This window comes from Takifugu flavidus, chromosome 21, assembly GCF_003711565.1.
Source record: "Takifugu flavidus isolate HTHZ2018 chromosome 21, ASM371156v2, whole genome shotgun sequence".
Classification (NCBI taxonomy): domain Eukaryota; kingdom Metazoa; phylum Chordata; class Actinopteri; order Tetraodontiformes; family Tetraodontidae; genus Takifugu; species Takifugu flavidus.
Window position 1 is genome coordinate 10,334,596 of NC_079540.1, and position 24,544 is coordinate 10,359,139.

Below are 24,544 nucleotides of genomic sequence, written 5' to 3' on the forward strand. Positions count from 1 at the left end.
GACGTGTGTAGCGCCACCATCTGGTCAACACCGCTGGTCACACTCAGTCCGGTAACCTGAGAAGGGACAAACAGCCACCACATCTGGTCAAAGTTCCACATCTGATTTGATAGACCTTATCACCTGTTGTTTTGAGCAGCTAAAATTGTATCGTCTGACAAATAAAATTGGAATTACTTAAATTACTACTTGTTAGGACCTAGAGTAGATGGATCCACTCCCCTTGTGGAGAAGCACAGGGTTCATTAGTGCTAAGAGGAAACCTCAGGGATTATCCAGTGAGTATGTAATACCTGTGAATTTAATACAGTGCTGGGAAGGTCAAGTTAAATGAACTCAGAGGATTAGTTCTGATGAAAATATGTAGGCTGGGAGAAACGTCCCCGTAATGTTAGGAGTCCTGACCCAGTTGGAAGAATAGACCGATCCATTCCACGTGGGTAGAAATGTCCCAGAATTAAGTTACATTTATGATCAGTGATAACAATCATCAAAATCACTTTAACAACATCTGTAAAATTAATATAGTAGAATATAATTGATGGGAAATGGACAGTGGCTTAGTAGAAGCGAGAACACAGGAAACAGACACTCACACACACGCACACACACACACACACACACACATATACACACACTGGTGGTAGCATGATGGTTATGGTGGTTAAACCTGATGGTTGAACCTGATGGTTGTGGTGGTTGAAGGGGCAGTGAGGACATACTAGTAGCTGTTCTTGTGTAGTTTTCTAACATCTGTTACTGCCCTGAATAAGGCCCATTTCTCTGTCTGAGCAGTAGAACTTAATGGCCTCAGCTATCTTTAGCTGCTCTGCTGCTGCATAATGAGACTTTTTAACCCTGCAGCATATTTTTAACTGCTGGAATCCAGCTGTGCTGACTCATTAGGTGGAATGTGCTGCAGAGCTCGTTCTTTCTGCACACTTTTATTAGAATTACATTAAACATCACAGAAAATATCTGCTTGTTTCCCTTTCAATTAAATCAGTGACTGAAATTCCCTTTGAACATAACAAAAAGTTTAAAAATAGGATGGAAATGTTGAGAGCCTTTTTCCCAGTGAATCTTCAGGAAAACGTGTCTGGGAGCTCCAAACATTAGCATGTTTCACTGACATGACTGTAACTGGAGGAAGAGCAAATTCCTTTACAGGTTTAGGCCTTTTATATAAGGATGGACAAAGCTTTTCCACCTCCTCAGGAGGACCCAGTGAAGTCCTATCAAGGCAGATGGAGCAGAGCTACCGCGGTCTAAGTAGCTCTACTGCAGTTTAGCTATTTCTCCCTGTGTCATGGAATCATGACAGTGTGTGTGTGTGTGTGTGTGTGTGTGTGTGTGTGTGTGTGTGTGTGTGTGTGTGTGTGTGTCCTTCAGTACTCACAGCCTCTAAAGAGATCCTCTTCAAAACCTTGTTGCGCTTGTTCGGGTCTAGCTTGTAGACATAGGTGTCTGTGATGAGGAGGCCTCGGTCTGAGCTTTTGTTGAATCTGTTCACCTGAGCAGAAGAAAGCTCCACATTCATACGTTCTTGTTATCAGCATAACAAACCAAAGCAACAAAGGTTGTGAGTAACCGTCTTGCTTGTGTCCTGATCAGGACAGTGTGGTGGCAATTATCAATGCATGAGAAGCACAAGTTCATCCAGAGGTTAAATAGTAACCTTCTTACAGGTTGAGAGTGAATTTAGTGATATTGTGCTTCTCCTGTTTGGGATGTGTTTTTGTTACATTTTCAAAGATGAGATGACACCAAAAGGAAAATGTGAGAAAAACATCCCGGAGCAAGAGGAGAGAATCAGAAGTGTAAGTTCAACAGGAACTCACATACCTTCCTGCAGAAGCCAGAGAAGAGGACCTGGCTGAACTCATCTCTGACCTTCAGATCCTTGAAAACATGGAGAAAGGTCGAACTGGTCAGAGGGGAATCTCTCACCTGCAAGAAGGAAGTTCTGGATTATAGAAGCAGGACGGCACCACCAGCAAACATGTCCGAGTCTTGAAGGTTTGAGTGACCTCTCTCTGCCAATTTCAAGCTTTAACAGCATTTAAATTCCAGGAGCAGATCAAAGATGGGAGCCTGAAGGCTCTGCTACCAGACAAGGGTCTCATGAACGGCCCAACTGAAGCTGAGTTAACTAATGACAAATTCCTGTTCAGCGTCTGCAGGTTAACCATCAGAAGAGCCTGGCACCACTCCACATTTCTCTAGGAGTCGTGGCACTGGTCATTCTGCCATTCATAAGTGCAAGACAACAAATAAAATGAACACTTTCTAACACTTTCTGTTTTCGTATAGAAATAGGTCGAAGGACTTGACCTCCGCCCACCCACCAGGATCAGCTGGAGCAGCCGGGGCATCACCTCCCAACACCAGTCCACTGGCTGCGTGTTGAAACCCCTGCTACCTGCCTGGCTATACTAAAGCACTCCTAATGTCTCTCAACCACTCAGAGGAATGAGAGGAACCTGAGAAAAGCTGAGAAAATAACTCAGTTTACTTGTTCAAAAACATCCCTACGTTTGCATAGAAGGACTCTCCTTTAGTTTATTCCAGAAAATTAGGAAAAATGCCCCGTTTGACTGTTAAGTAACATTTCTGTGAGTTTGTGGGGGAGACTGAAGGCAGCAGGAAATGTTAAACACAGATTTGACTTATTTTGTGCATCTGGTTGATGGTTCTGTGAGCAGGATATTAAAATAAAGTAACCGTTCCATTGCAACTACTTATATTCTCAGATACACAAAAATAATCACTGTAAATATCAATTTCCCGGATAATAAAACAAACTGGTCTAACTGGATAAACAGTCTCCTTTCAGTGGTTTACGGGAGCAGAACCATGCGTATCAGTCCCAGTTGCTGCTGACTTCATGCTGTGTTAACTCCACTTATCTATAGGTCTTTGTGGCCTCGGCAGAAGCACGTGAAGCCGGAGCCCTGGAGGACGGCGGAGACACCAGCTGCCTGACAGACTGACAGGGAGGTCAGCGCGGCCTTCAGGCTCCCTGACAGCGTCTCTCAGCACCGTCACACCTCAAAGGCAGCGACTGTGTGTTTCATTAGCAGGGGGTGATGGGGGTGTTCATCACGTGCACTGTGTCCATTCACAACAGTAACGCTGCTCATTGAGCTCAGGTTGACTGTAACCGTCTTCACCCTTTGAGGAGGTTTCCCTGTTATCTTATTAAAGAATCCAGAGCCTTATGGTGGTGGTGGGTCCAGACTTCTGCTGGAAACACCAGGTGCCACATTTCACCCTTCAGATGAGCCTTTGCAAACGTTTCTGTCATGTGTGAAGGTGAACCTCTCAGCTGCCCCCTTTTGCTTACAAAAGCTGTAAGATTTTCCTCACATTTGCCAGATAGTCTCGCTCCCAAGCTCGGCCGAGGCCCCAGTCCTTTCTCTCCCCCCTCAGGGCAGTTAGAGCCGCCACTTTAGCCCGAACCTCCAGCATATCAGAGGGAGGGATATTCTTCACTTTCTGTCTGGCCCACCACCTGAAAACATGAAGCAGAGAATATTCCAGCGTGTTTAATTGGCCACAAATAGTCACCTGCAACAGTCAACCAGGACACCACAGCAGGTTCATGGCGTACATGTTTACATCTGACCTGCGATGCAGCGTGACTGTGGCGCTGTGAAACTGTGCCAGGGTGGCGGGCGGAGTCGGCCACTCCACACCTTTCCCATAGTCTGCCATGTTTCGCACGTTAGCAAACCTCCTCTCCACCTCCCAGAAGTGAGCCTTCACCTTGTAACGCTTGTAGCAGCCCATGATGGCGGAGATGGCCCTCAGCCTCCGACAGCGCATGCGTGCCAAAGCCCCCCGCCACACCTGGAGCAGAAATAGAGCCAGAGCTGAGAGAGCTGCGCTGAGCCAGGGCAAAGTTGTGCTCCAGTTACAGAAGCTGCGGAGTCATCAAAGTAGGTCAAAGGAAAGAAAGTTTCATTGAGGTGCTGAGGTAATTGACTTTAATGTGACTGCAGAGAAGATCTCATTAATTATCACAATTATTGTTAGAGGGAATTAGGATTTCAGACGGCAGATTAATTAATTCAAACATAACCAGGAGCCACGTATTCATGAGATGAGACAAACAGCAGCTTCCTGTTTGGGACTCAGAGGGATGAAGCATGAGAAGGAAACAGTGTGTCATCAAATATAACCACATGACCAGACCAGAGATTCCAATTTCATCAATATCTGCCAGGAAAACACATAAGGACAGACCTTCTGCAGGAACAGCACCAGGATGGGGATAAGAGTGGCCCTCTCCTGCTCCAGAGTGAAGAGCGTTCGAGGTGTTCTGACAAACAGCTTCGTGTTTCCATAAGCCACGTCATCTTGGAAACCGTGCTTGTTGATAATGGTCTCTACAGCGTCTCTGTCTGAGTCCATTAGGTGGTGTGGCCAGGTGTACTCACAGGTCATCTTATATCTGCAGGAAGACAGAAGAGGAGCCAAAACCACCAAACCTTCATTAGTGTCATGGTTACAAACATGTCTGTTAGGCTTATGAGGCCAGAGCTACTGAGGCCAGGTTCTACCAGAAATGGTTGATGATGCACAAATGTTTAAGGTTCTGAGCTCCTGGAGTTAAACAGACAGCAGCATGAACCAGGATGAAGACATGTGTGTGTGTGTGTGTGTGTGTGTGTGTGTGTGTGTGTGTGTGTGTGTGTGACCCACCGCTGCAGGAAGCGAGCATACGACTGCCGGTAAGCAAAGCCCGCCCTGCGCACCATCACGTTCTCCAGCAGGCCCAGGTAGGCCACCTGGTGTTGGCAGCGGGCGTCGTCGAAGAGCACCGGGGACTTCATCTCGTTGGGTTTTATGCATCGCACATAATAAGGCTCCTGACAGGAGAAGAGATAAAAGGATTCTTTTACTGAAAACATCTTTGTCTCGTGGTTTTCTTTCCTTCCAAATTGAAACTTTCGGAGGTTTTGCGAAACCTCCAGAATTTCAGGAACTCTGGGAAGTTGTGATGTTTAAAGACTGTATTTACATAAGAAATAAAGAGCTTTGAATCATTTTAAAAATTCATGGAAGGCTTCTTCTGTAGCTTCATCGGCTCTCTGACCTGGAGAAGAACTCCATGATCTGGATGATGGAGAAGCTACAAAACAAACTGGATCAGACGTCACACACGTGAATACTAGAAGAACATTGCAGCAGCAATGAGTTACTCTGGAAGAATTGGACTTATTCAGAGTTTGATGATAAAAAAAATAATTTAATTTCTTTTCCATCTTTTTTATCAGTGTAATTCTCTTCACATCAGCCTGCAAAGAACAGACTGGCAAAACTGGCAAACTGGCAAAACTGGCAAACGGAGTTCAGTGTCCTCAGTTAGTGGAGTATTTTCCAGCAGATGCTACAGAGAGGAGCCAAGGCCCTCACAGCACCAACGTTCACTCAATAATGGCAGATTTAGCTGCTCATTAAAGCTCTGAAGGCTATAAAGGTGGTGGAGTCCACAAGGATCACCTATAGACACCAGATCCTCTCTTAAAGGAGGCTGCAAAAGTTTCTCAGTGAAAACATGGAGGAAGGAGAGTCTCTACTGCATGTTGGTCCATCAAGTGCAGCTTCACTAGGAAATGGGGGTAGGGGGGTTCTGTAGGGTCTATGACCTGAGGAGATGGAGGGCTTTCTTACACTGTTCAAAATCTTACTGGGATTAGATGCAACAATAGGGTGACAGCAGATGTCCCAAAATAACATCATTACGTGTCAGATTACAGCCAGAGAGTTGAGGCAAGCAGAGTGGGGAGAACATGACTAACCCACCCACCTCCACCTGCTTCTAATCAGCAGGAGGACCGAGAAGAGGCTATAGAGGTTCTATAGGACCCTCTGAGAGCTGCTCAAACTGACAAACCGTCTCCGGAAAAACACATTTGCACCTTCAGAATAGCCTGTGAGTCATGGAGAGTGTGCAAAGCGGCGCACGGCGTCCTTCTGATTATGAAGAACGTGGAAGTATGAAACTAAACCAATAAATATGAGCTGCTGCTGGTCCAAACCAACATCCTGATTCTCCAGGATCCCAAGGATAAATACTACAGAACCTGCAGGACTACTTCAGTAATTGGACTCTTCTCTGACTGCCTGAAGTTGGAGCAGGTATCTTTACCTGTCCCAGGTTAACACATCACCTACACCGTCAAAATATCAACTATCACCAATATCCTGATGCAAAATGCTGCCAGGAACTGTGTTTGAGGGGGTCATCGTCGAGGTCCTGGAATCACTAAATCATTTGTGATCTTCAATATAATCAGCCAGCAGGTGGTGATCATCCTTTCTGAACTTCACTTTTGACCAAGAGAAATGTCTTTGTTCAGTCTTTAAACAACATGCAATCATTAATAGTTAGTTCTGCCTGACCTTGCAGGCCAGTTTATCCACCAAGGCCACAATGGAGTTCTTGAAGAGTGTTGCTGCGGTCAGGGGTCGTTTGGTGACCTCTGTGATCCTCAGACCTCCATCTGGCCACATCTCCTTGAACGCTTGGTTGTTACTTTAAGGGCAAAAAGGGAGGAAGACCATCATGAATTTCCTTTAGAATGAAATGAATTAATCCTTCCATCACTGCTGAGGTCAGAGGCTGATGAGCAGCCTGAACTGTTGAAACATCACATTTGGTACCTGTTGAACATGAGTCGCTTAAAATCTTGAAAAAGAAGATCCTTGTTTTTGTCCAAAAACCCCTCAATGGAATATCTGCAACAGATAAACACAGAGGTGAGAGAAGGAACCGGAAACTAGAACTCAACATGTCAAGAGGAACCTCTTGAGCAGACAGTGAAGGCTTCATTATCAGCTTCAGTTAGAGGAGATTACCAACAACGCCACAGCACTCAGATCCCATTTAGGGAAACTGCTGAATCAGTTGGTTGTGACGATAATGACTGGGAGGTCAGGGGCCTCAGGGAGGCAACGAGGTCAACCTGTCTCTTGGTGGTCTCTTGATAGCATGTTTAATACGTATATGACGCAATAGACACTTGCTGTGTCCCGGTGGCCAGGGTGGACACTATATGATAACGGATCAGCATTCTTTATTTCTACGGAAAGTCGAGACCAACGTCAACATCACCTGCAACCCTAACCCTAACCCAACGCTTCAAACTTTTATAGGGAAAAATATGGAAATGGAGATAAAATATGGATACAGAATAAAATACAACTGAGAGCTAAAGAAAAGTCTGAACTCAGACTGGATGAGTGATTCCAGGTTAGGGTCACACACACACACACACACACACGTAATAACCATGTGCGCCACAGGAGACGGTTCCTCAACACACATCATGAAGCTGGATGTGTGATGGTACAGATTATAAACACATATAGAACCAGAAGCTCCGCAGAGGTGTTTGCTCAATGTAAAGAGGACAAACACGAAACCAGATGAGGAGGTAGCTCAGAAAGCTTCATGCCTTCAAGCTTCATGTAGGTCCATCACACACCCGCCCCCTCTGAAAACACACGGAGGCGGAGACGCCGCCTCACGTGTTGTCTGTACAGCCCAGACAGTCACATCTGGAAGCCAGCTGTGACAGATGTGTACCCTTGGCACAGGGGCACCAAACACACCACCTGACCATCAGACCCCAGAGATGCAGCTAAAGAGAGATAGAGCCAGGCTGGATGAGAGACAGGAGGATGATGTAGAGGGACGTCTGGAGGGAGGTCAAGGCTGTGAGGGGCACAGTCAGCGTTTGGGGGGGTGGGGGGGTTCTGCTGATATGGATGGTTTCAGTGCATCAGCAACTTGCAGGAGCAGCCAAGGGCAGAACCACAGAAAAGCTGTGATGTGGAGGGCTGTGGGCCCCATCATGTCAGGGAGACAGAGCGGAAATCCAAGTTTAGACTCATCAAACGCTTCCTTCAGTTATCAACAGTGGGTTGTTTAAAGTAGCCATGTGATGTAGCTTCAGCTGTGAAATGGCTGCTTTAATGAGGGCTGAAGAAGGAGAAATGGAAGAAGAAGAAGTAGAAACAGCTGATCTGCTGAAATACTGAGAGACATAGAGAGGGAGGGAGGGAGGGAGAGAGGGAGGGAGGGAGTGAAGACTCAAAAGAGGAGGGAGAGAAGTAGGTCAAAGCAGGAGATGGTGGTGTCTGGGTGAGGGGGGCAGGATGGAGGGTGAAGGTATATTTAGCGAGGAGAGCGGGGGTGTGGGGGTGTGATAGAGGCCAGAGGGAGACCATGATGAGAGTGTGACAGCTGGAGTGACCCTGATGTGGACACGTACGTGTTCTCATGCAATAAAGGGAGTGAAATGATGTACACATTTCATAATTCCTGCACTCGTCCTCTCAGTTCCTGCACCCATCCTCTCAGCTCCTCCACTCGTCCTCTCAGCTCCTCCACTCGTCCTCTCAGCTCCTCCACTCGTCCTCTCAGCTCCTCCACTCGTCCTCTCAGCTCCTCCACCCGTCCTCTCAGCTCCTCCACTCGTCCTCTCAGCTCCTCCACTCGTCCTCTCAGCTCCTCCACTTGTCCTCACACACCCGTCTCTGGTCCCGCTGACACTCATGCCAGCAGGTATATTCAGGTGCAACGGCAGGTTTCTATTCTTTATGCCTTTTAGCAGAACCCTAAAAACTCTAAAAACTTTTGTTCCATCTAAGCAGCAACTTCTCTGGTCTGGAGGTGCTGAGCTGAAAAGTCTCAGCTGGCTGCATCTTTCCCACCACTCCCTCTTACCCCCCCTCCTCCACTGGCTTCCATGTCCTCTTGACATATTAAAGCCCCCCCAGATTACAGCCAGTACACGTGAGTGATCTTCTGAAGCAGAGGCGTGTGCTGGCTGCTGCCCCGGGGCCTCTGTGTGATGGGTAGATCCACTAAACATGTTCAGGAAGTGAAGCTGCGACGGGAATCTGGACATGCATAGTTTTGGACAAATTAAGATGAAAGAGTGTGAATGAGGGTTTGATGTTTAAAGAGGTCAAACAGCGACACCATATAGCTACTACAGCGTCTACCCTGAGACCTAATCTATGACGTTTGTACGTCTCCTCCTGTCATGTTGTGGTTCCTCTCGACTGACCTGAGGTAAAGCTGGAACAATGAAGCTCAACACTTAATCCTATTTCTGATGACTGCGACCAAACTCACGTGACGTCTCCAGCATAGTGATGAATCCTGAAGTGCTTCTGGAAGTCCATGCTTTTGTCTGTGGGGCTGAGCTAGAGGGGGAAATAGAGGCTGTGAGCGTTTCAGAACCACTCTAATGTTCTGGAGACCCGTGTTTGAAAGCATCTTGTGGATGTGGAGCAACTTTCAGTAGTGGACAAACTCTGCCCTCTGCTGACTGGATTGCAAAACTGTTGGATGTGATGAGAGGTCCAGCAGTTCTCAGGGAGGGGGGACTTGGCTCCTTCTACTCACCTTGCGGGAGGTGTAGTGGGGGTGCTGGGCCAGTTTGGAGTCCATGCTGTCCAAGCAGACGGTGTCAGTGACGTTGCCAACGGTGAGACATGCTTCATCTAAGATGGAGATGATGCCTTTATGAGACTGCTCCACAAGGTCCACAATGATCTGGTTGTTAAAGTAATCGATCTGTGAAAATCAACCGGAGAGAACGACGGTGAAACCTAACAATCGTGCAGGAACACATTCGTTTGTAAAATGACAATAGTCCCAATTCACCAAAAAAATAAAACCAGGATTAAAAACAAACATTTGTGTCTTTCAAGTTAACAAAGTCAGAAGGTACATTTTCAAATCTGTAACCAGGCAACCATGTAAATCTGCAGGTAACTGTGTGTGTGTGTGTGTGTGTGTGTGTGTGTGTGTGTGTGTGTGTGTGTGTGTGTGTGTGTGTGTGTGTGTGTGTGTGTCTCACATGTTGCCAGGTGATGCCCTCTCTCTGGTATTCACTCTGCTCCTGCAGGAGGATCAGCTCGATGAAGAGCTGCTGCAGCTTCTCGTTGCAGTAGTTGATGCAGAACTGTTCAAAACTGAGCGACAACAGCAGAACATCTGAGAACAACTAAGAAAATCTGAGAATATTGGAGAACAACTGAGAACATCCAAGAACATCTGAGAAAATCTGAGAATAACTGAGAAAATCTGAGAATATTGGAGAACAACTGAGAGCATCCAAGAACATCTGAGAAAATCTGAGAATAACTGAGAAAATCTGAGAATATCAGCGAACAACCGAGAACATCTAAGAACATCTGAGAACATCTGTGAACATGTGAGAAGTTCCAGAAGCTGACGTTTACATCGTCTGTCAGAGTCACACCCCAACGGGGTTCTTCAGAAACCGAAAATCAGGATCTTTAAACCCATACACTAAGAAAAGACAGAAAATGGGGGAAAGTTCTACTATCTAACACCAGAACGTCACACATCAGTGCGTCGGGATGTTGACTCAGCAGAATTCAACCACCCCACAATATTGACCTGAAACATCAGACGCGAGGCTTTAGCGTTGCTCAAGGACACGTCAGCTTGAAAAAGCTGCTGTAAAGAAACTCGGTACAGCGACACCAACCTGTTGTTGTCAAAGATCTCAAAGCCGTAGATGTCCAGCACGCCAATGACTGTGTTCTTGCCATGAAGCAGCGGGTTGTAGTCTTTGACCTGGATGACATCATTGATGCGGCCCACGATCCAGCTGAACAGTCGCTCATACAGAGCCTTCAGGAGAGCAGAAAGTGGTTCAGAGGGGAGCTGCCACCATGCGATGAAGGCGGCTCTGAGCATAAACCTTCAGCACCTTGGCAAAAGCGTCCCGACCGAAGCAGGCATCCTGCTCCGTGTGCGCCTTCTCGATGACCTCGCCGCCCCCGGTGGCCACTGTGCGGTATAGCAGGCTCTTCCTGAAGGCGTCGGGCTCCGTCCCCATTAGCTCTGAAAGGTGGCTGACGGCTTCAACACCCCCAATCTGAACGCTCTCACCGTCACTCTCAAACTGTAAATTACCCTGAAGGGGAAGGTCAGAGTAAAACAGGGAAGCAGAGGAGACCTTGAAGCCTGCTTCCATGGTGAGTCAGTGTCAGGAGTTACCAGCAGAAGGATGGAAGCCAGGATCTGATATATGGCTTTAATCTCCTCCTCCGAGAAGCCGATCACACCCAGGGCGCTCATCACCGCTCTGTGACCCATTCGATCGTTGTTGAAGGTCTGCAGACAAACGTGTGATGGTTTCTTCTTCTCAAGTTCAACCAAGCACCAAAAGAACAGTAAGACGTGAAGGTGAGGAACTGACAGTTGCTGCGGCGCCCTCTCTGATGAACAGATACACAGCAGGATCCTTCTGCAGGTGCAGAGACTTCAGCATCTCTTCTGAACCTCCACGCAGCAACTGCAACACGTGGAGACGGAAAGAAGAAGGTCTGACATGTTTGTTGGGCAGGAAAAGGCAGCAAATGATGAAGAGGGCTTCACCTGGTAGAAGGAGTGGAAGTTCCTCTCCCCCCCCTGCTGCTGGACCACCCTGGACTTCAATGAGACAACAGATTATTGCGGTCAGCCCCACCACTCTTTACGTTCTACACCCAGAATTCTCATCTGGTTTGTTCCAGCAGCCTCATTTCAGATTGATGTGAAAATTTCTGGTGGCACAATGTCAAACGTCGAAGAGTTTCGGTGCAGCTACTCAAATGGTTCGACTGGAGCTTGTTCACACACCTTCTGAACGCCTGTCTGCAGAATCGACTTAATTCAACTCTCATAGCCGAATGCTGGTTAGCCTTAGCATTTATCTTAGCATTAGGCAGACAAAGATCTCCTCCTCCCTGCATGTTGGTGTCATCACCTATATTGGATATTAGCTGTGAATCTGTCCTGTAAGCCTGTAGATGCCCACGCCCCCCTCACCTTCTCCAGCAGGTAGTTGTTGATGTGACCTCCGGTGGGGTCGCCGTTGAAGTTGAAGTTGATATCCATGTACTTGCCAAAGCGGCTGGAGTTGTCATTGCGGTTGGTCTTGGCGTTCCCGAAGGCCTCCAGCACACAGTTGGAATTGAGCAGCACGTTCTTCACCCTTGACACGTGAAAGCATCAGAAGAAGACACGGAAGGAAGCCTGTCAGGGTTAGGGTTCCTTCATATGGCGTTCAGGTGAAGCGGCGCCCACCTCTCCACATCCACCCTCTGGTTGGGGTTCGTGATGGCTGCTATGTACTGCATGATGTATTTACTAGCCTCTGTTTTTCCTGCCCCACTTTCACCTGAAACACAGGACACCAGTCCCTCAGACGTCTCATCAGGTAGATGGATGGTTGGTAAATCTCCAAAAGGCAGACCTGATATGACGATGCAGGTGTCTTTGGCCCGCCTCTTCATTGCCTTATAGGCTGCATCTGAGACCGCGTACAGGTGAGGAGGGTTCTCGTACAGCTCACGGCCACGATACGCATCGATGTTCTCTTTGCCGTAGATCTCCATGGTTCTGTAGGGGTTCACGGAGACCAGAACTTCTCCAATGTAGGTGTAAATACGTCCCTTCTCAAACCTGCACAAACATAAAATTACACAGGACGTTGTCCATCACCGACTGTCTTCTGCTGCTTTAGTCCTACCACCCCCACTCCCCACCACCACAACTCTGGGATCAAGCTTGATAGAAATGGGGTCGGAATATGGGAATTAAAGGGGTATTAAAAGAACAAAAACTACTGAAGTCACCACAGCACCACCTGGTGGTCAAAGCATCTTCTACACGTCCGGTTTTTCTGCTGATCTTCACCTCCTCAGTTGTTCATGTGGGACTTTGGTCAGACTGAAAACCCAAAGATTTAAAGATGATTCCGTAAATTAAACTTCCATCTTGGTGTCATCATCTCTGCATCTGCCACTCTTTCGGTTTAATTTCCTTGAAATAATCGAGTGCATTTGGGTGTCACCACCGTCTGCTGTTGACATTTTCGTGCCACCCGTTCTTGCAATGTTGAAGTCATTTGCTGACAGGAAATGAAACATGCGTGTGAACGCAAGCCAGGAAATGAAACTTGTGGTGGGAGGGGTGTCACAGCTCTGGTAACCTGACGACAGTTTTGAGCTTTTTAGGGCAGAAAAAAATACAGGAAACATCCTCATCTAAAAAAAACGCCAAAGAGAAGAGTTTTTTTCAGGCATTTGTCAAGAATTCAGCAATTTTAGTGTTAATATCTGTCCAAATGTGTGTTACTATTATGGGAAGTTTGAACTGAGGTGCTGTCAGTAATTGGAATACCGTAGTTCTCTTGATTCAACACTTTCCTGATTCATCCTGTGTTCATTATCATTCATGAGCATAATTATGTCTTCTTGTGTCATTACTTTGTTTCCTACTGGAGGAGTTCTTACTTAAAGAAGGTTTAAAAAAAAAGAAAAGAAAAAAAACCCTAAAAGAGATTCTGGACTGACTTTTCTTGCTAACTAGAGGTCATAAATGGGCTGATTTAAGAAAAGAGATTGACCAAACCAAAACACTAGGTAATGCTAACTAGCTCCACTAGCCTACCATCCTGTATATGTTCTCTACCTCCAACATTGTTGTTTTTGACCACTTTCAGCCGTTTGCTGTCTCACTGTCTTTGTCTGACCGATGCACAAGCGTCCAGGCTGCACACACGGCGGTGGAGACGCCAGCTAGCTGCTTGAGGAACTGCAAAACCACATATAACCTCTAACTATTGCTTTGTTCTCTTTAAACAGAGGTTTCAGGCAGAACTGAGAAGTTAGATAACAGAACCAGTAGGAACAGCTGAAGAAGAGTAGATCTAAATAAGCTGGGATGCTACAAATGAGCAGGCTGTAATCTAGAGACGTGCTGACAGCAGAAAAGCTTAAACCATCTGGTCCAAACACGGATCAGAACACACCAGTAGGGTGAGAATGTTTCAGTCAACCAGTCTGGACTAATGGACGAGGGTGGGAAACCTCCCCAACCCACTGCCCCATCACGCCGTCTCAGTGACTCCACCTTCACTGTAGGTGCTGGAGAACTTTGAGGGTTCTGACCCTTGCTCCTCCAATGGTTCTTCCACAACCAGAAGATGAGCTGCACCTTCCACCACTGAAGTCTGACGAAGAGTTTTTACATGAAATGCTTTGTAGGGGAGGACGGGACCATGTCGTGTATGAAGGAACTTCAGTTCCAGGAGACTCAACATTTCATCTAAGAACAATTTTGAGGAATGAAGATTAGAATTAGAAAAAAATAAAAATAAAATTCAGCTCATGTTTGTCCCTAAAGCAACTGGACCCACCCTTAAGATGCTTATTCTAAGGATTTCAATCTTATCACAAATAAAATAGTTTGCTTCTCCATGACCTTTGATCCCTATTTAGTGTTGCGATGGTGACCAGTGTGGGCCCCAGTTTGAGCCCCTCAGTAACACTCTTCCTCCTCCTCGTGTCAGGCCAAGGCGGCGAAGACAGCTGCTTCCTTCCTTCTAAGTGTGTTTCAGCTCTTACCTCAGCTTCAGATTGTCCAGGAACTGCTCCATGGTCACCTCATCCAGCAGAACAAAGTCAGACTTTCCAAACTCCAGACCCTCCAGCTCCGCCATGCTGCCACTAAACACAGCAAAACACACACACACACACACAGACACACCGGCAGACGGCAGCTGGAGAAGGAAGAAGTGCAGCGGCCTTCTGGGGCTGCTGCTGCCGTCAGGGCGCTGTGGGCGTGGCCACTGCTGGATTCTAGTGTAGTGACAGAGCGCGGTGGTTACAAGCTGCAGCACGTCACCGTGTCGGTCGGCGGGGCGTCACACACGTCTGCGGACACAGGATGTGTGAGGCAGGAGAGTGTATCTGACTTCTGCTCCGTGTTCCTCAGCCTCTCTATCTCCACTTCTCTCTCTTCTTTGAGCTGTTCTTCCTGCTCCAGAGTGTGTGTGTGTGTGTGTGTGTGTGTGTGTGTGTGTGTGTGTGTGTGTGTGACAGAGCAGAAGAAAGGTGTGTTTACTCTTTCTCAATCCCAAATTTGCGTGTGTGATGAAGTAACAAGTGTTCAGGTTCTCCAGCTCTGCAGGTTGACCCTTCACCCCTCAACTATAAAATAACTTTGGTTGTGTTGCTGGTGACAGTTTGTGCAGATGTTCTTCAGCTTCCTCCTGAGACACTCGGGCCAGGTCCCTGTCCTGGGACGGTGAGCTGTCCCTGATGTCCTCCAGGTTTGGTTCTAAACGGCACTTTCAGTGTCAATAACAGACGGCTTCATGTGCTTGGCATCACTCTGCTCTTAAACACCTTCAACTTCCGTGTGAAATATGATTCAAGACACCAAAGAGTTGGAGCAATAAAAATGTTTAATCAGTTTTTTCATTAAAAAAAACAAAGTGGTGTAAAAGACTAAATTTAAAAGCTTCTTGTTGCACTAAAACTGGACACAGTGCTCCTTAGGGGTCTGGTTCTGGAGTCTGGTTCTGGGGTCAGGTTTGTCTTGCACCTCTTTCATGGTAGCAGTGCTCTTCCCCGACTCCTCCCGGCATCATCCTGGTACTTTGAAGGAGCGTAACCTTCAGCTCCAGCACCATCTGTCTTGCGACTGGTCGGTGGCAGCGACAGGCTTCTCCTCGTGGGTTTTCTCTCGGTTATTCTCCCTCTTTGTTGAGACAGGTCCGCCGTCCTCCCCAGCAGCTTCTGCTTGAGGACGTAGCATTCCCTTGATGGTCCAATCAGGTGAAGGCGGCCGTTCCTCTTCCGCATGAGCACTGATTTGTCAACGTTTTTGGCAACCAGACGCATCCCTTCAGGAGTCAGATCCTTCAGAGGGACTTCCGTTGTCACCAGAGATTTAAAAAGGTTTGCCAGGAGCGTCTTTAGTTTGTTCATGCCGGCATTTGCACCATTCCCCGACAGAATGATGAGGACAAAAGCGTCATCGACAGGTTTCACTCTTAATTTAACATCGTGGCTGACCAGGATGGTGTCCACGTCTTTCTTCCGAAGACAGTTGGCGTAGTCATACAATTCATGTGCGACAGCAAAATAGACTTCCCCTGTCCTGACTGAGCCAGGCTGGTTTCCTGTCCCAGGAGAGTCCACCAGAGAGGAGCCACGCAGCAAAGAGGAGGAGATGGTGGGTGCAGATGGAGACGCACGTTCGTGTTTTGAATCCAACGGTCCTCGTTTAGCAGCTGCTACGTCTGTGTGATGTCTGGAAATGTCTCCTGAGGACACCTTTGGGACAGTTGAAGGCGATGGGATCGCGCCCACTGTGGCTGGAGCTTTCAGCAGCGTCTCCAACGAGGCCTTCACAGATTTAAGCTTCAAAAAGGATCCTTTGACACGCACCTGATCCCTGGTCAGATCCTTCGTCACAAAGCCCTGCGACCTGAGGAAGTCATGCACTTTTATCTTGTCCAGCAAAGCGTTCAGCTGAAGGGTGGCCTTCACCGGGAAATCCATCTGAAGGCAAACACCAACACGGTCGGTCTGCAGCTGCAAATGCATTAAAAGTGGTGAGACGGCTTGATCTTACCTGAGCGTGATCAGCTGCTCTCACCGTCAGGTGATACCGTTGATCGTTCAGCTCCAACATATGAGAACTCCTCCTCACAACCTCAGCAGCAACTGGAAAATAAAGACGCCTTCCTCAGACAGGCAGGCAGACAGAGAGACAGACTAACAGGAAGACAGACAGATATAATAATAACATGGACGTGTTAAGTCAGGACTTCATTAGAATCTTGTTTCCGTGGTGACCAACCGTGTTTACACAGTTCAGATTCTGGCATTTGAAACAACAATCTTAATGATTAAACTTTATTGTTTAATGACTGTCATTTAATTTAAGAATCTCCTACATGTCACAGTATCTGTCTTGGTGTTAATTTTGACATTTCTACCCTTAATAGAAACCCTTTGCATCGCCTGTTTAAAAAGAGCTGCTAAAAGACAAAGGAATCATTGTAGCTTGTACGTAGCATCTAAACCAGGATGACGTTTAAAAACTAAAGTCCCTCCAGTAAATACGCTCACCCCCTATTTATTCCTGTCACCTCCACAGAAATAGAGGCGATGCTTTGAGAAAATCTGGGTTTTAATAGTTTCATACTCCGAAACTTCCAGTTTCCGGTGGTGCCATCACTGACCTTCCGGCTGCTCAAACGTTACAAAAGCCTGTCCGGGCTGGTAACAGGGGTACAGAACCTTCAGAACCTCCCCTCCTCCGTTCTTTTTCCTCAGAAAATAAATGAGCAGTTTGTCAATTGTGACATCGTCTGGTAAAACGTCAGGAACCCCCAAAACCTCGACCAGGCACCCCTTCTGGTCCATCCTGCTGTCGGGACACCTTTTCTGTTTAAACCTTTGCAGATTTTTTTAATGGAAAAAAGACAGTAAAACTTCTGTGTACGTGAAACGGGAAACAGTTTGTTCGAAAACGTGTTGAATGCACCGAACATTACCTGAAGTTAGCAGTACCGCGTTTTTAGTGTCAAAGTGAAACCAAACGTGTCGTCATATCCGCGCCTAACTTCGAACCTTTCAAAATAAAGCTATGTCACCGGTCCACTATTTGATTTAAATTCTAATTTATGAACGCAACTTTTATATATTTAACAATGTTATTTAGTCAGTCACGTCACAAGCTGCCTGATCATCGAGAGGTTCCAGTGAGAGGAACAGTTCCTGGCCCAATATTTACCAGGAACTCCTGCAAATCACTTCATCCGTTGATTTATCAGCATCTGTTCGAGTTCTGTCTCTAGCTGCTCTACAGGATCCCAAGCTTGACCCCCAATAAGCAACAGTGGCAGGAAAAAACTCCCCTTTAACAGGAAGAAACCTTGTGCAGGACCAGGCTCATATGCTGGTGGACAGCTAGGTAGAGAGAGGAGAAGCGGGAGGACAGGTAGAGGAGAGAATAGGCATAGAACATGGAAACACATTAATTATGCCAAATCAAAACTAGAACTGAATGCATCAGTGGTCAGAGGTCAGTGCGCAGCTATGGGGTCGGTGATACCTGCAGAGGGCCGTGTCCTGTGTTGGCCCAACTGGTCAGAGATGGTGGGAGACAACGTCCAAGATGATGTGCACCTTAGTTAGCATCCCGCTATAATCTGGATTAAAAGATGTTTCTCTGGCTCACAATTTTATTAGTTCATTCATGTGAAAGAAGCAGCTTTAAATCTCAAATTTCAGCTTTTATTTTTACTTGGGGTTAGGGCTGGAGCGTTGGGGATAGCTTCAAACACTTCGAGTTCAAACGACACAGATGAGCTCCGTTTATGAATCGTTAGCAGGAACTGCTCTATCATTGTAAAACCTCCAATGAAGCTTGAAGACCATCAAAAATAAAAGCAATTAAAATCATTAAGGTATAAAAACTTTAATGAAGCAAAACAAAATGTCTGGTTTTAACAAAGGAAACAGTGAAGCAGGGTTCAAACAATTATGGTGGAATGGGCATTTTTCAAGCGTGGTTGTTTTTCTTCATCTGGAACGCGGAACACTCGAGCCTGAGTGGAACGACCCTTCGGTCTCATCTGCAAAAACATGAAAGAAATAAGGTTGTGTTCAGATGCCTCAAGCACATTAATCATTTACATAGCACTGTTTTTGATTCTGGTGTCGGCCACCAAATTGAACCAGAACGTTAAGCCAACATTTGTGGGATCAAGAGAGCAACAGTGGAACCTTCAAAACATCACTTAAGTTTGCACTGTGGCTCCTTTCATGCACTTAGACAGCATCCACATTAATGTCAGCAGTTATGGACGCATTCATATCAGTTCTGATATTGTGGCTTTAAGTTTAGTGGGTTTTAATATAATAAACACATTAAGCAGCATACGTGTAAACGGTGCGCATCTGCTTCGACATGAGCAACAACAACTTACTGGAGGAGATGGTCTCCTGGCAGCTCAAGGCCACCCTGAACATCACTCAGGATCTTCGCATCGTTCTCACCTGACCCGCGGGTGGGAGCCAAAACTTTGGTCCAGATTGCTCCGGCACCAGCGACCTGGGAAGCAACGTAGGTGTCCTTAGTTTTTGCAAAAACCACCGACCCCTTCAGATAATCCTCTTATTCAACTGATCAGCACATCAGAAAACATTTTAATAAATATTAATATATTCAATATTATTTAATAGATACATGAAGACAGCTCTCCCCATCAATCACCTGCAGGCCAGATGGATCCCAAATCCATGAGATTACAGGCAGAACATGTCACTCAGGGCTGAAAACCTGGGAAAATAAAGTTTCTCACATGATATTCTTCTGTATCAAACTTTAAAATATAGATCCATGCTTTGAGAAGTTGCATTGGCATCAAGATGGTATGTTCAAATCCTGGCTAGCAACAGGCTTCCCTCATGATGGGAATGTTGGAGGAGAACCTATAACTCGGCCATGAAGGGTCATAGCGGAGCCTCAAACCGCCACACTTTGCTCTGGCAGACATTTTAGAGGAAAGGACGCAGCCACCGCAGGCTGAGCCTCGCTGCAAATCTGCACTCAAATTAACCGTCACACACATCCAAAGCTGCTGCAGAATACTGGACATTTTATTCTGCCATGTTGAAACTAACCATGGAGTCAGAGTCAGGTTCCATCGGACTTCATCGGCGCAAGCCTGGAAATACATACAGGCAAAGTGGAAAGCAGGTCAGGATAGATCAGATACATCCATAACATAACACCAACCCATGATAGTTCAGTATTAACAGGTCATGTTGGGGGATAACCTATAACTCCGCCATGGAGGGTCACAGCGGAGCCTCAAACAGCCACACTTCGCTCTGGCAGACATTAGAGCAAAGGACGGAGCCACCGCAGGCTGAGCCTCGCTCTCGGCTGCATTAGAGTATCGATTAGAGTATCGATTAGAGAACTTACTGTTCCCTAAGGTGCAGCTGCTCAGCGACCGCTGGGCTGTTCATGATGGCACAACCACGCAGCCCCGGACTGTGTCTCTACAGGACAAAAATAACAACACTCGTATGAATCACAACTGGTCAACCAAAAAGTCATATATTAGCACTAGGGTGTGTTGAAGCTAAAATACTTAAATATGACGATTAAAGTAGTTTACAGTGGACAAAGTTGCGTCCCTCACCTCCTCGTGGTCTTTCTTCTTCTTCTACTACTTCTTTTTCTTCTTCTACTACTTCTTCTTCTTCTTCTTCTGGTTTGAGTGCAGTTGGCATCGTGTTGTTGCATTGCTGCCCCCTTCTGGTCCTCTTTCGCATTCATCCATCCTTATATAATTTCAGACAGTCCCGTACAGATAAAAAACTTCTTTCCTCCCGCCTGAACACTTTACATAGCTCAAAATGTTCCCCACCCATCGTTCCCAGGTTCCTCAGTCCATCCATCACCACTTTTCTTTCCTCACGATACAGCCTGCATTAATCGACGAGTTAACAGACTTTAGGCCGCATTACCGCCCCCTAATGGACAAGCGGGGAAAACAACTGTGGGGCCAGCGGCTGCGGAACACAAGACTGTTTCTAAATCTTCCATTTTCTCTTCACTTTATGTCTTTGAGTAGGTTGTTCATCCATCAATAATGAAGGTATAAGAGTCTTAAAGGTTGGGTTTTTTTGCCAGATGGTTCAAAGTTTCTACGAATATAGTTTATTTTAAACGACACTTCGTACGTAAAAGCACTTTATTATTGAACAAATGTCCCGTTGGAGTCGTGGTCTAAAATATTCATTTCTTCATGTTGTTACATGTTTCGTTTTTGCGCTTATGGTCCTGACTTTAGTCACACGTGAACTCTCCCAGCAGGAGGCAGTAAAAAACCAGGAATAGCTGCAGATTGCTATGTTTGGGTTTGTCTAGGTTGGGTTTTGTTTGTTTGTTTGTTTGGTTGGGGGGGGGGGGGTTGCATCAAATTGGATGTTTTTTTAAAAAGCAACAAAATAATACATATAATGAAATAACTCTACAAAGAAAGTTTCAAAACACACAGAACCTTTTTCCAAATTTGAGTTAAACAAAGGAGACTCAAGAAAATAAAATGTAAAGGACCTTTTAAAAATCTGAGGATGTAATCGCCTTCAGCTAAAACTAGAAAAGTCTGTCTGAAAATTATTTTAAATTTGATTGGCCAAATTCCACAGTGACGCGGTAACACAGACATCCCATTGAATCATCCGCGTGGAAATGATAAAATAATTTGTAAATCATTTTTGGCATCTCGACTGATAAGCTGTGGTTAGTACGGCTGTGTCTCGGCTGTTGCTGGTGGGTGTCTGCAGCTCCGGCGGCTCCACCTTCACCCTCCGAACACACACAGTCCCAACAATGAAGGCACAGAGTGGCACTTGTTTGGCCCTCTGTTGTGTCCCACACCATCAGCAGACGCCCCACATGAATCTCATCTTTGTTGGCCACTCACTCCGCTGATGTCACTGGCATACTGGTGAAGAACCAGAACTGACTGGGACTGTGTGGGCCGCTCCCGTCGCTGCGTGACACTGATGTTTGCACAAACAAAAGTAAGAATTCTTCTTGTGTGTCCTGTACCAACTATAAATGGGGAAACCACACACACACACACACACACACACACACACTTCACTTCAGTCTCTAACTCTTCACCAACAATGTACAAACGAGTAATTTTAAAATCACTTCAACGTGTATTTACTTCAGAATTACATTGAATGGCTTCTTTTTTCCGCAGGTATTTCCACATGGAAGGGGTGTGTTGTAACTCACTGATTGTTACACACTAACCACTGTCTAATGCTACTATTTTGTACAATGATAACACTTCAAGAACACAAAAATCCCACTAACTGATAACCCCACTGCTAAAGCATCACTGACTGGAGAGATAATTTCAGTACAAATGAGTTGACAGGGCATCATCACCCACTGACCCCCCTCCCTCAGAGACTGTTCTTGGAACCATTTCAGAGTCATTTTCAGGTCATTCCATCCAGCTGTTGAGGTCAGGCCCCTTTGATGTAACAACTGGATATGCAGAGCACTACAGCTACAGTAGGTTGAGGGAATCTGTTCCAGACCTAACCCAGAGTTATGCAAGTGGGATTACAGCTGTGAATGATGTCTTTGTGTGGAGGTGAACATGTGCTTCAGCTGGCCAAATTTCACCTGCTGATGGTAAATAAACAGGCACTAAATTATTATTAGCAAAGCAATATAAAGCAATTGGTGTCTGTTTACAATAGTGTCACAGTAAATCTATATATATTCATATATATGAACTCCGGTGTCGCATTTGGGTTCTCGTCGGGTCCCTGACATCTGTCTGTCTGCAAGAATTTAAGTAGTGACAAGGAAATTGTGATGCCACAGAAGCTAATTATCAGTTTTTATTTTCCAGGCTGGAGACAACCGCAGCATTCCTGGAATGGACCGTGTAGATGAACTGGCTGAATACTTGGTGGAGCTACGAGAGCAGACGGGATTGACCCTGAACAATCAACAAGTTAGCACCATTCTGGGTTTGTGGCAGAGTCTTGACAAATTTGACAAAGACAGGATTGTGTATGCTGCAAGACATCAGGACCGGTTGCTAACTGGGCGGTTCAGGTCTCCTAAAAAGAAGGCTGTGTTCACTCCTGGGGTGGAAAGTACAAAACGGTGTGTTCTTGGCTCAAGTGGTTCACCAGCTCAGTGGCCAAACTGCTGTCGCCTGATAGAGACCATCTTCGCGAGGCTGTGCAACATTCATACGAGCCCCAAAGAAAGAGGACAACACAGCGTATCTCGATGGTCTCTAATTTTACAGGATTACAAAAAGATCCGGCAGCTGGTTCTGTGCAATGGGACACTAATGCAGCAGACGACCTTTCAACGTGTAGTGAACCAGACCACCCTCATGCAGTGGTATAACCAACGGCTGAAGGGTCAGGAGGCGTCTGTTCTTTTGCAAGGTGTGCAACGACCAGCTGACCCATTGCCCTGTGCAAAAACAAAACCCATCTCTCTGCCACAGTACCAACGCCAGCCCCCAGTTTACCAGCAAATACAGCTGGACAGGCAAAACCTAGGTTACGGCAAATTGATCCTGCAGTTGCCTCCAGTGGACCATCAGCCACCCTCTTCAGTACAAAGGAAAAATATACTGTCCAAACACTGAGGCTCTCACCAAGGAACAGTGTCTGAAGCAGATGAGACAGTAATGCAATATTGTTACTTTTAATATGCTTATCCCTGTGGGCTGTTCTGCCCTTTGAGTTCCACTGCAAGTTTTACATCTTATTTCATAGTTGTATCAAGGTTTCATTGGGGTTTGATTTGTTTCTTTGACAATTTCAGCTTTATAAATGCTTAAATGTGAATGTCATTTTGTTCACAATTGTACATACATATTCTCTTTGTTATAAATGAAAAGTTTTACAAAAATAATTCTATCATTTTTGGGTCCGGGTGGGATTCGAACTTCTGTCTTTCCTTCTCTTCTTCCCCCTTTTTTCCCCTTTTTTCCCCTTCTTCCCCATCTTATACAGACTACTGTTCCCCAGCTTTGGTCTAGGGGTATGATTCTCGCTTTGGGTGCGAGAGGTCCCGGGTTCAAATCCCGGACGAGCCCTCCTTTTTTTTCTCCTTACAAAGTTTATGTGATTGCTTAGTCCTGATTCTGTGAAATGACTGGAGAAATACGGGTTTTTTTAGCCCCGCCCTCAGCAACTCATGGTTACACAACCAATAAGCATTCTGCCCGATCAGGCAAATGTAACTGGTTTCAAACCAGTTCTACAATAGCATAACAGTCACTGTTCAGCAACCAGTCCAAAATCATCAACCTGCTGGGATTAATCAGAAGTGAAAGCTCTCATTGCAGATCACATCTCACTTGAACTGCACAAATAAATAAATAATTTGGAAGCACAATAATAAGACCCCTTTTTCAAAACAAACCTCCTCCATCAGGCCAGTTTCCTTGGTTACAATTGATCAGCTCATTATTGGAAGCATATAAATCTAATTTCTCCAAACAAGAACCACAAGCTTATTGAAGGGCATTGCCTTCTGTTGTCAAAAATCTCGAAGCACAACTTTATTAGAGTAAAAATCCCAAAATTAAATCGAGCATCAAAGCCAGAGTCAAAGCTTGGACCCAGTATGAAGTGATCCAGGAATGACTGGTCAATAATTAAACATTTACTTCATTATAAAATACCAATATTTACAGAATTTTCCCTAAAAGTATGACATTATGTCAGTTTATTGATGTTAATCCATATTTCCATGACTTGCACTTTGTCGCCTCTTGGTGACTGATGCTGTGTTTGGGCTGCAGAGTCGTGGTCTGACCTCCAGGAGCAGCACGCCGGAACCCTCTGACGCTGCAGGTTCCTCTGAGGAACCTGGAGATGGATCCGACTCTAAGAAGATTTCCAGTGCCTGATTTTCCAAGCATGCAGCCTGAGTCAGCGGCTTAACTCAGCACCGGTCACAGGATGTTCTCTCTGTTCTGTCTCCAGTGTGACTCCACCGTCCATCACATGGACCCAACACGCAGCATCATATCTGCCCACTGGGGCATCCTCACACCAGCTTCTGCTTCATTTGTCATCTGTAGGACTTTTTTTCACAACCTACAGCAGAAACTCTGCATGA

The 24,544-nt window shown here is 46.0% G+C and overlaps 2 protein-coding genes across 3 annotated transcripts in view; both read right to left on the minus strand.

Moving 5' to 3' along the window:
• myo1g (myosin IG) overlaps nt 1-14,672 on the minus strand; it is a 22,075-nt gene extending 7,403 nt beyond the window's left edge. The window contains exons 1-21 of one of the 2 annotated variants that reach the window (XM_057020346.1): nt 14,452-14,672; nt 12,297-12,505; nt 12,128-12,221; nt 11,870-12,035; nt 11,438-11,491; nt 11,259-11,354; nt 11,057-11,173; nt 10,767-10,973; nt 10,542-10,687; nt 9,885-9,999; nt 9,428-9,598; nt 9,155-9,225; nt 6,673-6,747; nt 6,412-6,544; nt 4,708-4,874; nt 4,249-4,456; nt 3,629-3,852; nt 3,370-3,514; nt 1,846-1,902; nt 1,400-1,513; nt 1-56 (exon numbers count right to left, since the gene is read on the minus strand). The exon at nt 1-56 is cut by the window's left edge and continues 102 nt beyond it. In XM_057020346.1, the coding sequence (XP_056876326.1) occupies nt 1-56; nt 1,400-1,513; nt 1,846-1,902; nt 3,370-3,514; nt 3,629-3,852; nt 4,249-4,456; nt 4,708-4,874; nt 6,412-6,544; nt 6,673-6,747; nt 9,155-9,225; nt 9,428-9,598; nt 9,885-9,999; nt 10,542-10,687; nt 10,767-10,973; nt 11,057-11,173; nt 11,259-11,354; nt 11,438-11,491; nt 11,870-12,035; nt 12,128-12,221; nt 12,297-12,505; nt 14,452-14,546 (2,720 nt within the window). In that variant the 5' untranslated portion in view covers nt 14,547-14,672. Of the gene's footprint in view, nt 57-1,399; nt 1,514-1,845; nt 1,951-3,369; nt 3,515-3,628; nt 3,853-4,248; nt 4,457-4,707; nt 4,875-6,411; nt 6,545-6,672; nt 6,748-9,154; nt 9,226-9,427; nt 9,599-9,884; nt 10,000-10,541; nt 10,688-10,766; nt 10,974-11,056; nt 11,174-11,258; nt 11,355-11,437; nt 11,492-11,869; nt 12,036-12,127; nt 12,222-12,296; nt 12,506-14,451 lie in introns of both variants that reach the window. The other variant, XM_057020344.1, reaches the window with a different exon arrangement.
• A 603-nt stretch (nt 14,673-15,275) lies between these two features.
• On the minus strand, nt 15,276-17,519 carry si:dkey-154b15.1 (uncharacterized). The gene is made up of 4 exons (XM_057020347.1): nt 17,397-17,519; nt 17,082-17,296; nt 16,469-16,560; nt 15,276-16,395 (listed from the first exon to the last, which is right to left on the minus strand). Exons 2-4 carry the CDS (start codon nt 17,263-17,265, stop codon nt 15,439-15,441), a joined length of 1,233 nt encoding a protein of 410 aa, XP_056876327.1. The 5' UTR covers nt 17,266-17,296; nt 17,397-17,519; the 3' UTR covers nt 15,276-15,438.
• Between the last annotated feature and the right edge of the window lie 7,025 nt (nt 17,520-24,544).

Excerpts from the sequence above, each read along its gene's own strand:
- si:dkey-154b15.1 (XM_057020347.1), bottom strand. The coding sequence starts at position 17,265 with ATGGACCAGAAGGGGTGCCTGGTCGAGGTTTTGGGGGTTCCTGACGTT. Across the intron at positions 16,561-17,081 it reads AACGTTTGAGCAGCCGGAAG|TTGCTGCTGAGGTTGTGAGG; the intron begins GTCAGTGATGGC and ends TTTATTTTCCAG. Across the intron at positions 16,396-16,468 it reads GAGCAGCTGATCACGCTCAG|ATGGATTTCCCGGTGAAGGC; the intron begins GTAAGATCAAGC and ends GTTTGCCTTCAG.